The 13,885-nt window shown below is 38.4% G+C and overlaps 1 protein-coding gene across 10 annotated transcripts in view; it reads right to left on the bottom strand.

Moving 5' to 3' along the window:
• BRSK2 (BR serine/threonine kinase 2) overlaps positions 1-13,885 on the bottom strand; it is a 2,790,504-nt gene that overhangs the window by 381,689 nt on the left and 2,394,930 nt on the right. For all 10 annotated transcript variants that reach the window (XM_044059311.1, XM_044059313.1, XM_044059318.1 and 7 more), the window contains 2 exons: positions 6,337-6,397; positions 2,400-2,607 (listed from right to left, as the gene is read on the bottom strand). In XM_044059311.1, coding sequence (XP_043915246.1) covers positions 2,400-2,607; positions 6,337-6,397 — 269 coding nt within the window. The remainder of the gene's footprint in view (positions 1-2,399; positions 2,608-6,336; positions 6,398-13,885) is intronic.

The raw sequence follows: 13,885 nt of genomic DNA, 5'->3' as shown, positions 1-13,885 counted from the left end.
CCAGGTTTCTAACATAGCTAAAGAAGGCCTTGTGATTGTCTTTTGTGTCTTTTGCGATTTTTCTCTCAAAGTTGGCCTTGGATGATTTTATGAGTGAACGTAGTTTTTTGCTAGTACTGATCAGAGATGCCTTCCTTTTTAGGGATTTTGCTCTGTCACTCCTCCTGTTGTAGAGTTTGTTTATGGCTGGGGTCCACCAGACCGGGCGCCTGCCTTTGGGGGAATGGGTCTTGGTTTTATTTGGGATTGCATGATCCATGCATTCTTGAAGGTGCCCTTAGAAGGCATTTGCAAAGGATTCAGCAGTGTGGGTTGTGGTTTCCACTAGCCCAGGGGCCTTGAAGGATACCATTTCAGTCTTAAGAAGTGTGAAGTTGGCTTTTGAGAAGTTCTTCACTGTGGTCTTTTGTGCAGGGGGTGGGGACGGGATGTGGATTTCCAGTGAGATTCATTTATGGTCTGATCTTACCAGAGAGGGATATACTTCCGGTGTGGAGCATTTTGTCCCCATGTTTGTGATGATCAGGTCTAGTATATTGTCTCCTCTTGTGGGAATGGTGACCAGTTGTTCCATTGCATTTGAGTTTATGAATTCTAGGAACCTTTGGGCTAGGGTGTTGGGGCTTGAGTAATGTTCCCAGTCTATGTTTGGGTAGTTGAAGTCTCCCAATATAATGGTATTTGGAGAGACATTCATACTCTCTAGTGTCTTCAGGAAGGCTGTGTGGGGTTCCTGAGTTTGAGAGGGTGGTCTGTAACATGCTACAAACTGTAAGGCAGTTTTGCCTATGGTTAGTTGCACCTGGATGGTCTCCGATGCTTCGTGCATTGCCACTAACCTGGAGGTGTGGGTATCTTTGATGAATATGGATACTCCCCCTCCTTTAGTGGTTCAGTCCAAGTTTTGGGGCCGGAAAGCATGATATGAGGTAAAACCTGATAGTGCTGGGGTGCTCTCAGGAGCCTTGAACCAGGTTTCAGTCACTGCACAGACATCGATGTTCTCCATACTGAGAAGGGCTTCGAGGGTGTGCATCTTGAGGTTTAGACTTCTGGCATTGAGCAGCATTACCCTTAGTTTTTTTCCACTTGTGTTTTCTAGGGAAGTAGGTTTGTCCTTTGAGCCTTGCCTAAAAAAGGCACTATGGGGGTGGCAAGAGCCTTGGCCAATATCCGGAAGCCCAGGGGTGATAGGTGCAAGCCATCCCTTGCGAAGCAGCGTGGCTTGTCAAGCATGTCATCCCAAGCAGACAGACATTGGATCCCCTTAGAATGACACCAGTAATTAAGCCAATTGTTAAAACTGATCATTTTGTCTTTGTACTGTGGCATCATTCTTGGTGAGGGTAAGATGCTGCTCAGGGTCAGGGTCATACCGGCCTGGGCTACATAATCAGAGAGCTCCTCTATGTCTCTTTTCATGTAGTCCAGGGAGGTACGTCTCAGGTCGTTCACACCAGCATGTACAATGACTGAGTCATATTGGTACTTGCTGTGGAGTGACCTGAGTGCTTGTGTTATGTGGCGGATTCTAGCTCCCAACAGGCATATAGGAAACAACACAGTTTTTACTGGATTTATTCTTTTAATAAATGTACATGTATTTTCTGTCAAATTACTGGTTGGGTTTTTCCATTCTTATGTTGCTTGTATTGCAGAATTCTTGTTTAGTATTAGGCACAGAGCATAACATAGCATTAAGTACCATGGATACTACTTCATCAGTTCTCTGAATTTCCTTTCTAATCACACTTAGGTTCTTCAGGAACCTATGCATATCCTTAATTTGTCCTCTTCATGGCTCTTACCACGCTACTCATTAATACTTTAGTCCAGTTTGCTTAACTATATCTCCCACAGTCTTCATTGACTGTTATTTTAATGTGAGGCACAGAGAACTGCATACGGAAGTGTAGACATACAACACACAAAACACACACAAAACTCACACACACACACACACACACACACACACACACACACACACACACACACACACACACACACACACACACACACACACACACACACACACACACACACTTCTTATACTGCTCTTACTGCATATCAGGTACCAGGGGACCCAGGAAGTAAGACAAAGGGTCAGACCCTAGCAACATTATATCTACATAAGCCCACTCCCCATCTTTTAAAAGCAATTATTGTGAGCAACTGAAAGCTCTCAGGCACTGAAGTCAGCAGTGAACTTAAACATATTACTAGAAAAATGATAAAAACAATGCATACAAAATAGTTTGGAACATTTAAAAATAATATCTGAAGCACAGAAAAAGTCTTGCAGTTTAAGAAATTCACATAAAAACTGTAGAGTGATAGAAGTAAAAGAAGAAAAAAGTAGAGAATTGGAGTCAACATATGAAATGCAGAAATGTACTTACCTTGCAATTTCCTGCGGTGAAACCTTGGTGAGCCCAGAAAACTGTTCTTGATTGAGTTGAGTCTTGTCCTCCAAGGCATTCCTCCAATGCTGGGACTGGAAGGCGGTGTTGGATTGGGTGTACTCGCTGGGCTCTCCTTGGGTGTGTGGACAGGTGTCCCCTTGGGGGTGGGGAGGGGGCTTCCCCTTGGGGAAGGGTGAGGGGTTACCTGTATGATGGGGATAGATTTGGTGCTTGGGTCAGTACTAATAGGGTGCAATCTAGAAGGAGACACAAGGGTTGTTTGCTTTGTAGGAACAGCCAGTTGCGAGCTCACCGTCACTGCAGGTTGGTGACCCTGGACATTTTGTACAGGACTGTTTTGGGAAAAAGTTTCATTGTTGCCAACTGGAAGTGGATTTGATTTGGTTGACTGCAAAGGCTTTTCTGCAAGTTTAGTTTTAGCTGGTAAGGTTTGTGTCTGTGAGCTGGGCTGATGCCCTGTCTTTGGCTGCAGTGTGTGAGTCGGTCTGGAAATGTTCCTACAAGCATCATGGTCTAAGGAAGTTTGGGTCTTTGGGGTTAAGAAGAGGCAGGGTGTTTGGGGGGGAACAATAAACTTTCTAATAGGCTACAGTACACACATGCACACACGCATTTCATGCAAAGACAAATATAAATAACATGCAGAAAAATAGCATGCAAAAAAGTTTGGAAGAGAGGAGTGCAGAAAAACAAAAATACATGCTGTTAGCTGGATAAGCAATGTGCTGGAAAAAGTATCAAATTCATGGCTTTCAAAACTAATAAAAACATATTTCAGCAAATTTGAAAAAAAAAAAGAAAAGCAGTGACAAACACCTTTAGCTTAATACAGCTGGTTACTGTAAAGCAAGCACAGTGCAAAACATAAATAAGAAAACACAAATGTATAAATGCATACATATAGCACAAGCTAACAGACACTGTTGCGGTCTCTGCTGCATGTCTCTTTTTCAGACCAAACAGTGATAAAGTGCAAGGAAAACTTTTTTATGGATTTTACTTATAAGAGGCTGCAAAAAACTCATATATTACAAGGCTTGGTTTAAGCTATATTTGAAACTGTTTGGAAAATTCCTGTATGCTGTACTGCTAGACTACGTAAGCTTGTCTACTGTGAGAAATATAGTAGATGATCATTTAAAAGCCCTAGTAAATGAAGAACTAATGAAACTGAGTGCTGTTTGATGCGACTGCTTTATCTATGATGCTTTCTGATTTGTACAGAATAGTTCATTATATACACCCTTTTAAACTTTCTGACCAATAATATTAGGTTGTGTTACTAGTATCTATTTCTAGCCCAGTCACTCGCACACTGTCCTCATGTCTGACTATTTCATCCCTTTCGTCATAAATCCCTTTTATGTACAAGTTGGCCATATTTTGCCTCTCAGCTGCTCTGATTTAAGCACATTATAATTTTTGTCCTCTGATTCAGCCTTGCTTCCATAAAATCAGACATGTTTAATGGTACAGATACTATGAAACATATGAACTATCACTTAGTAGTAAAACAACTTTTTCAATACTCTACTGAAGGCACCTCCATATTTGGTTGTGGTATGTCCATATACCTCTGACTCCTTCAGGTCTAGACAATTAGATAATGCCATGAACTCCTTCACATCCCCTTAACTATAATGAACTGTTTTTATTTTCTTGACAAATATAGACCACCTTCAAATGCACAATCAATGAATCATATTTAAAAAGCTAGCATCCCTCACTATTGAATCAAGCACTATAATACTTGGAAATTTATCTATTAACTGGATGACTTGCACTATTGCAAATTAATATAACCAGTATTTCCCAGACTTCATTAATGCAGATTCACAACATATGATTTTATGCACCCCTGCAAAAACATAAAATATATTGAACCTGATCATTACAAATATAAAACCATTATGCTTGGCACCTACAATTACACCATCACTGGTTAGGTCTGAGCATTAAGTACTGGTTCTCACTATTAGAATTCAGTCCAAAGCACTTACAGTCTGTATCATGTTCAGAGATTTCACTAAGGTATCCTCTTGAAGATCCAAAAGCAAACACTACAACATTCATAGAGGGGTTATATTACCAACTTAATACTGACATTGAGCCTTTGCTCTGGATTCTTAACAAGTACGGTGCCAAATTTAGAAATAAACCACTTTAGTGGAAACCTAGCATGAACAAGCTCTATAACAAGAGAAAAAATGTCACCCTTAGAAACAGACTGAAAAACCCACACCTCAAAATTTAAGTCAGAAAGTTCAACAAAGAGCTTAGAAACAAAATCTTTTAAGGCCAATGTGTATTCCGAATTGTCACCTCTGACAAATGTAATCACAAGTCCTTCTTCAACTACATCAGGAACTTTAAAAACAACATCCAGCACTGTTTTGAGGTAATACACAATAGCTCTACCTACTCTGTCCCAAAAGTCATAGCCAATTTACTAGCAGTCAAATTTAGTTCAAACTTCTCTGCCCTATCTCAAAATAGCCTTCACATACTTCACTCCTTGTAAGTCTCCCCCAAAAACATCACCCCTGAACAAGACCTAAAGGATCTCTCAGAACTGAAAAATGCTAGATGAAATCAGGTCCAACAATTTGCTGTATGCATCTTGCCATTATAAAGTACAGTTTTAATAATCCACAGTCTGCTCACCCTCAGCCTCTTGTCTGGCTTTGTACCTGAGGCTTAAAGAACTGCGGTGGTAATTCCCTTACATGAGGTAGGTCCCACCACTGATACTAGCAACTACAGATCTATAAGTCTTACAAGCTGTATATGTAAGACAATGGATCCCATCATTGTGGACCTCATAATCAAGGCCACTGGCAACCTGAAGTCCCTTGGCCCAAATAAGATTGGATTTGTCAAGGGTAGATTTTGTCTACTTAACCTGGTCTGCTTCTTTAAAAATGTGACTGAGGCCATGGATGAGGGCAAATTGGTCCACACAGCTTACCACAACCCATCTAAAGTGTTTGACATCATTCTTCACTTGGAAGCAACAATTTAGTTAACTGCTTTAAGGTGATATAGCATTCATGTTCACATTGAAGTAATGAAACCCAAGTCTGCAAGGAATATGTTCCTGGCAGCTTTACAGGATTAAATGTTAAGCCATGCTGCCACTTAAACCTCAGATTAATTTACTGAGATGGTTCAAGAAATATTTAGACAAAATCCAGCCACATAAATTATTACAGTTTAAAGCCAGACCCCGAGTTTTTCAGGGCAGAATGGTAAAGGGGTCATGTAGGACAGATGATGTGCCCAGTGCAAACGTCTGGCTGGCATGGATGTAAGACTGCAATGTGTTTGAGGGCAAAACTTAACTTTTTTTATTTGGAACTGTGTAGCTATTGGGTTATGTTTGACAAAGAATGAGTGATGGGGTAAACCACAAAGGTTAAATGCATTCATGTTTTTGGGTCCCTTACTGATGAGTCATCCTCAGTTCTATTTTATACTTAACATACAAACAATAAACCTTTTGGAAACACTGTAACTAAAGTATATCTTACTAAATGTAGCCCTGGGAGGTACTTTTTATTAAAATAGCATTTACAATCAAAACACAGGGCCTTTAGCTACTACTGTAAGTCCTTTTTTTCATAAAACACCTTAAACATGTAAAAGCAAAGTCATACCCATTCAAGAAACAATAGAAACCAAGAAATATAGTTTTTACAGTTTAGAAAATGGAAATGTAGAAGCCCATTTGAGTCGGAGACATACAATTTTATATACAGAGAACTGCCTTGTCATCAAATTATGATTCCACATGATTTTTGATTTGAAAAAGAAACTTTACTTCTTTGCTGCTTTAATTACAAATGAGACTTGGAGCAAAGTAAATTTCATACAAAATCAACAAATATGTGGTGCAGAAAACAAATATACTCACCCGAGGGCTACTGAGAGGGCTTGTTGAAAGACCCGATGAGGCACCGCTGATAGATCTTGACCTAAAGCATACAAGAAACATTGGTAAATGTTTGTTCATGATGTACAGAAAAGCCAGCAAGCAAAGTAACACAGAAGAGCAGGCAATGAAGAGGAAGAAAAAAAAAACCCAAAACAAACTATGGCCTACCTACTGACAAAATACCAAGTTCCTAAATAAACCAAGCTGCAGTGCAGATGTTCCTTTTCCAGTTTAACCTTAGATTTTTTTTTTCTTCTCATATTTGTCTTGTGTTGAACTAATCTCACTGGATAATATATAATTAATTTTATCCCGCCTTTTTCCTCAGTCACAGATACTAAAAGTTGTTGTCTATGGTGGATCAAGCCATTCTAAAAGCAAACCATGAGAAGGGATGCTAGGTATGATACTTGACAACTGGTGACAACTCTGTGAAATCAGATGTGAATCTGTGAATGGCTGTAAGCCAAGGCAGTATTAGAACTGATTAAGGTTGCAGGAATAGCAATTGTTATTTTATATAGTACTATGTTGTTTTTTTCTTGTGGGGAATTCAGTCACATCACTTAGAAAAAGTGCTCAGATACCAAACCAGTGATGAATGGCGGTATATATTATCCAAACAGCTCAGAACATGTGCATAGAATCTATCTTTATTTACAAGTAAAAAGTACCTGCACAGTTTTCATGTAAAGGCATAAAGGCTGCATCCATATAAAAGATGAAAGCCTGAAGATGAGCACACACTATTATTTATTTCTATTAAAACTTGCTTCAGAGCTGGGATAACAAAAGATAAAATGTTCTATTTTATTGATAAACTCCAAAACTCACAAATAAAATAGAACATAAACTAACAAAAATAATAAATATAATAACTACCAATAACGTATAAATGATCAAACAGTGACATAACATGAAACTGTATATCAGGTTAAACATTATATATTTATAAAGAGCCTTCTTCTTCTTTTGGTTTTTCCCCGTTAGGGGTCAGCACAGAGGATCACCTGTCCACTCATGATTGGCAGTAGAGTTTTACAGTGTTGAGTTCCCAGCCCAGCACCCAACCTTCCATGGAAGGCACACATCCATGCCTAGGGCCAATTTAGAGTGTCCAATCCACCTACAGCATGTCTTTGGGATGTGGGAGGAAACTGGAGCACCTGGAGGAAACCTAAGCGACCACAGGGAGGACATGCAGACTCCACACAGAAGGCACCCCAGATGAGGACTGAACTGGAGAACCTCTTGCTGTGAGGTGACAACGCTAACCGCTGCACCACTCTGGCCACCCTATATATTTATATATTTATAAAGAACCATTTTTTTAAATCATAAAGCTTTATATGAATTATGTACAAAATCAAACTATATATGCAAGGCTGTAAGGTAAATTGACAGACACTGCAAGAGTTGGGCTAGAAAATGTGGAGGTTTATGTTGTCACTTGTCAGTTGTCAGAGAGTTCTGTAAAACTGGCTATCATGACATTAATCTGGGGTAAAGTTAAGAATAAATCTAGAAATATCTCCCAGGAGTGGATGTTAGAGTAAAGGGTGAAGGGATGGTTGTGGAAAGAAGGGGTCTGTGGTAGGTCAATGAGGGGCCCAACCTCCTTCTATGATCTAGTTGTGTAAATGCTTAAGGCTTGGGGGCAAGTTCCATGTGGACACTATATATGCTCTATCCACTACCAAAAGCTGTAAAATCCATCCTACACAAAATAATTTCTGTGGAGGGTGGGATGGGAAGGAACCTGCCCACATGAGAGTCCTAGATCACAGGAAAGGGAATTGCAAGCAATCACTGGGCCACTTTGAAACCATAGTCCACGAATGGTAATGGAAGGCCAATCCCACAACTTGTGAACAGAAGTAGGGTTAATCGCCTTACATGCTGAGCAGGGGATTACAGAAAAGAAACCTTTATCAGCTGTTGCTGCTGGGTCCCAGTATCCCTTGTGAATGAAAAATACCTATTTTTCAAAGGTATAATAAATCAGGTGAAGGTTTTTAATCTCCCTTAATAAATGATGGCTGTGGGCCTCTAGAAGTTGTGAACCTATTTTGGTCAACCAGGAAGAGGAGGAGAAGGAAACCTGAGATGCATTTCTGTATGACATCATAAAGGATCCATATAAAAGCTATAACAAGATGTGGAGATTACTGCCTATATTTGCATTTTATTATGAACTAAACAGAACAAACACTAGTTCAGATTAGCAACTGATACAGTCATACTTTCCTACTGCACTGATAATTTGCTGATGTCCCTTTATTTGTAGCAATAATTACAAAACACCATTTACATACTTGATGGGAGTCTGGCCTGGTCAACAACACTTCACAATGCCAGCTCTGTATTTGAATCAGGAGTTGTCAAGTGTGTCAGCAATGGAATTTTATAATTATTAAAACCTAGTCAGTGACATGACTGACAATGGCAGAATCATTTGTAACTTCAGGTTAGTAAATAAGTCATCAGAATTCAGAAAAAAAGTATCAGTCCTACAGATGTACATATATTAGGAGTGAATGAGATGTTTATAAAACATCATTTCACATTTCTTTATTGACTACTGCAATAAAAACAGTGTGATTATTTCAATGTAATACCTCTTAACAAGTAACATCATTATGAACAAGCCTGCATAAACTTAAAATTCTCTGTGACTGTAACATACTTTGATTTTTCTTATGACAGCAAACAGCGTGTTTTTTGTTTTTTTTTTGTGATTTCTGCATCATTAAAAGAAATATACAGTACCAGAGGAAAATATAGAAAATTTCTCACTAGGATTCGTCTTGTTCAGTATGCTTCGAGAAAAGTCATGGTCAGCCAATATCAGCAATGGATGAGCAGGTAACTGAAAACTGTGCAACTCCTAATAGTAGATGTTAAATCAGTCAAGCAGAGTATGTGTCAAAATGTTAGAGAAAGACAACAGCAGTACTATTTCTGCTTTTCTTAACAGGAAATAAAATGGGCTTCCTGGGGCAGAACTCCAGAGCCTGTCGTGTTATAAATCTTTCAGTTTTATGTATAAGGAAATCATCACATACAGTGGTAATGACCAAAAAAATACTGCTTTATCAATCTCCAGGAAAGTGACATAGAACTGCATAATCTGAATTGAGTAAAAAAAATAACAAGTATTCATAGAATTTGATACTTAAGGGCAGAAGACTCTTCACCTTAACTTCTTTCTTTGTATGTTTACTATCTGTAAAACCATTACCTTTCCTTTAAGTGTTCTTAATCCCAATTTTACTTATACATAGATGCAATATTTTTTTATGTAATCTTAGTCAACAAAAGAAACAAAGCCTAAACAGCCAGGTACAGCTGTTGAACTGCAGACATCAAAACTCTAGATAAAGGTTCTTGAAAAGTAGATACATCTGGCCAACATTTGGAGAGCGAATTAGCATTAAATGTGCATATAAAGCAGCATAACTCCACCCACAACCTAAAAGGACAGTAGAATACCACCAGTGAGAAACATCTCTCTCAACTGTTCTCAGGTTTTAGGGACACCTCTAATTTTGTCTCAAGTTTTTTATCCATTCCTGGTAAAACTGAACATTATATTTAAAAAGTTTTAAGTTAATAGCATCACTATATCAAAAGTAGACAACTTTGTGGCCCTTTTCCCTAATATTTTTTTGCTTTGTTCCTTAATTTGGCAGATAAAAAGTTGAGAGCTATGCTCAGAAATGTAAGTTTAAGAAGTTTAGAAAAATAAAAATGATGCAAAATATAACAAAAATCATCAAAAATAATTATTTTAATCATATCATGCACAATTCATGAATTGGAGAGACACTCTCTCACACACACACATACACACACACACACACACACACACACACACACACACACACACACACACACACACACACACACACACCTGACAAAATAGTATGCTACCTTTAGACAACAAGCTAAAAGATTTGCAGTATTTTAATAATATTCTGAGTAGGTTCAATTATTCTTTTAGGAAATCATTTCTGCTCTACACATATGCTTCCACTCATTCACACATGTAGAAACAGACATTCTCTGAGGGGTCTCAGAATATTGACTTGACAAGAAACTATTAATATGGGATGTGCAGAAACACGATGAAAAGGTAGCTGTCTTACAAATGAAATTTGCTACACCAAAAGCATGAAACTCTCAGTGGGCAGTACAACACCATACCACTTAAAAAAACAAGTTCTACTTTAAATTAGTTGTGAGGCATCTATTTGGAAGCGCATAACACATGTTTCACAGTATAAGTTTGAAAAGCAGTAAGTGAAAATATGGATTTTGAGTAATAAATTTCAAAAATTGGATCAATGCTTTATTACAATAAGAAAGTGTTGAGATCTTCATGATACTACAGGATACCTACTCATAGACATTTTACATAAAAAATTAACATAAAACTCAACAGCATAAAGCCTCAAATAGTATAATTTAGAAAAATAACAAAATCCACAAATACATTAAAATACCCAGAAAAATCCCAAATTATGCTACCAAGGAATAGTCAACCTTGACATCTCATATGAAGGAAGCTATGTCAAATCAGACCATATAATCAGAGCTAACAGCAGGTCTGTGGACCCTTACAGACCAGTTAGTCAGTTACATGAAACCTCCTTGATGTATCTATGCCCATTTTTACAGCCAGATTCCACCAATCCTTCTGTACGTACACACTTCCTTCTGCATATCTGAGGCAATTATAATCCTCCCCAAGGACTCACAAGTACCTTCCACTCGAGTCTCCCTTCCCACAACTGATGCAACAACTTGATTGAAATTCTTGTTGCAAATTAAAAGGCACAGCGTTCCTTGACATCACATCACATGCATTATCTGGTTATGAAAGTGAATGCAGGACCACAGACAAAAGAAGGCCAGTTCCTAGTTTCATACAAAAAGCATACTTTGTTCCTTCATTGACAGCTGTGATCTCATTCCTTCCCTTCAATGTTATGGTGTGAAAAAAAGTTAACTAGGTGTAACAGACCCAACATTTTAAAGTATCAAAGTGTCTTAAATTAAACTAATTTCCAGCTGCTCATGTTTGATGTGAAATATTTAATTGGCAGATACCTGATTATGTTCTACAACTTCAGCTAGTCTGCTGAAATATAATGTATTTATTTTCTTTAGCTAATGCATAGTAGGTATTCCACTGTTACATGAAGGAACTATCCGACTGATACAAATTTGGGTACCACTATAATCACTATTCCAGTACTACAACACAGTAAAATAATGCAATTCATTATCAGTACCTGGGCTCCCTCCTCACAATGATGCCAATTGAGTATAAGACAATGTAATCAAAGTGGTACAACTGGGGCGACAATCATTCTGCTTTTAAATACTCTGATAGGTTTTGTTACTCAAATTATTGTACTCTTTACAACTGAACACTCTTAGTTTAAACCAATAACTTTATACAAGATATATAATAGCACTTTCACAGTAAAGTTACCATCAGAGACATCCTGCCTGTTGTAGTAAATAAGATTATATGTTAGGGATTATAGTTTTATATACATTTCTGAAACTGACTGCCCCACCCTGCTGTTCTCAACTACAGCTTTTCTTCAGTTTCAGAACAGCGAGTAGTACATATATGGACCCAAAAATGGGTTCATAGATTTTTACTAAGCTTATGGCCAAAGGGGACTATTGAGAAGCTCAGCTACATTACCCAACAGTGTAGGAGACTAGCAAAGTCTCCACTAACAGAATTTCTCTAAATATCAGTCATTCAGAGTTGTTTGAAAGGTTATTAGGGAAGTACTCTACTTGACAGGTAAGGGCAGGCTATTCCAGCTGCCTCATCTAGTGTCTGGTGCCATTTCCTGATCTGGCAGTCCTCTAGCATACATTGAAAAGAAAAAAAGGTCTGTACTAATCTGACCAAGGACTCCTAACCTTGGGAGCCAGCCAGCCAGCCAGCCAGGTCTCATTACTGTACCCTTAACTCAAGGAGCAAAAATACAGAAACAAATAAATAAATGGCATAACATAAAGGACTGATTCTGCTTTTTAAACTGCAGCAAACAAGCTGCTACAACTTATCCCATACACCAAGTACTGAAGCATTTCAGTACTGCAGTTTGACCACAAAAGAAGTATCAAAGTTTATTTCTGCAGCACCATTCAGGAATGCAGGCATGGAAATGAACACTGGTACTGCACTACTGACTGATCAGCATTTCCTGATCACGCCCCCTTCTCTACTGGATATTGGTGATGTGGTTGTATTGTGTTGTGTCTCTACAACAGGTGTTTGCTTTACCACTGGTTCTATTCAGGTGAAGGACTTCAAAGAGTGCTGGCTCGTTCATAGCATGGAAATCTAAGCACAGATCGCCCATCAGGGATCAGTACGGCCCAGAAGGGTTTAGCAAGGTACATGCAAAAGGGTGTGTTATAATCAATGATGTTCCTAATAAGGCATGAATAAAATAGGACTATAACTTCTATGCACCTTGAGGAGATAACCACATAGAGAGTGCAAGGTAAAATGAGAGTGGAAAGTCTGTTATAAAAAAACATACACAAGTTCCTACTGACTTTTTAGAATTAAAAATAATTTCATATATATAGTAAGTGATGCTAGATTTCCAAAGGAAACTATGATGCATTTTATGGTGTTGAGGTTACGTCCATGATTAATACACAAAGCATTTATTTGGTCCATCCCTTGCTGGGGAATATTCAAATAAGAATGGGATCTTATAAGCACCACAATATGAAATCATTAGCAAACTTGGTTAACCATAGTCCCTTGATATCAGCTTTTATGTTACAGAAATATATACCAAAGAGGAAAGGACCTAGGTCAGAACCCTGTGAGTGACATTTTTTTGTCTATAGAAAAACCTCCAACCTTAATGGTATGAGTTCACTCAAACAGCCAGTCACCAAGACAATGGATTACGTATGGGTGAGTCACTTGGCCTAATACTCAATAAATCAAACTTTCAAACATTGAGCAAAACTGCTTGAAACACAGCCTTAAAAAAATAAATAAATAATACAGAAAACACTATTTTTGCAGGGGTCACGTCTCAGTGCAATAGCCTCCCAGCTAATCATATATAAAGTCCAAGATCATGCTACAGTGTGGAATGAGGGAAAGGGTGGACTCAGCCATACCCGACAGAACTAAAGTCTGCTCGTCAAGGAAACACAAACCTGTCTGGTGGACATCATCTATCAACAGGCTTTACAACAAAAGGAAGAAACTGTTGTCCAAGGGTAAAAAGGAACGAATTCCAAATCAGAAAAACTCCCTCCTCTGCCTCAACAAGCAAATTAGATCACTAGCGAAAACCTCCAAAGCCAATTATGAGTTGAAACTAGCCTCCAAAACAAGGGGAAACCACAAGCCCTTCTTCAGTTATGTTAGGAACCTTTATGGCAAAGCCCAAGTTTGTTCCGAACTAGTACTTAATGTTAACACTTACACCGATCTTGCTGACTTAGCCAACCTGCTGGCTGATAG

Source organism: Protopterus annectens, chromosome 17.part0 (genome assembly GCF_019279795.1).
Source record: "Protopterus annectens isolate FY-2018-M chromosome 17.part0, PAN1.0, whole genome shotgun sequence".
NCBI lineage: Eukaryota > Metazoa > Chordata > Ceratodontiformes > Protopteridae > Protopterus > Protopterus annectens.
Note: the sequence above shows the minus strand (reverse complement) of the source record. Positions and strands in the feature narration are given on the sequence as shown.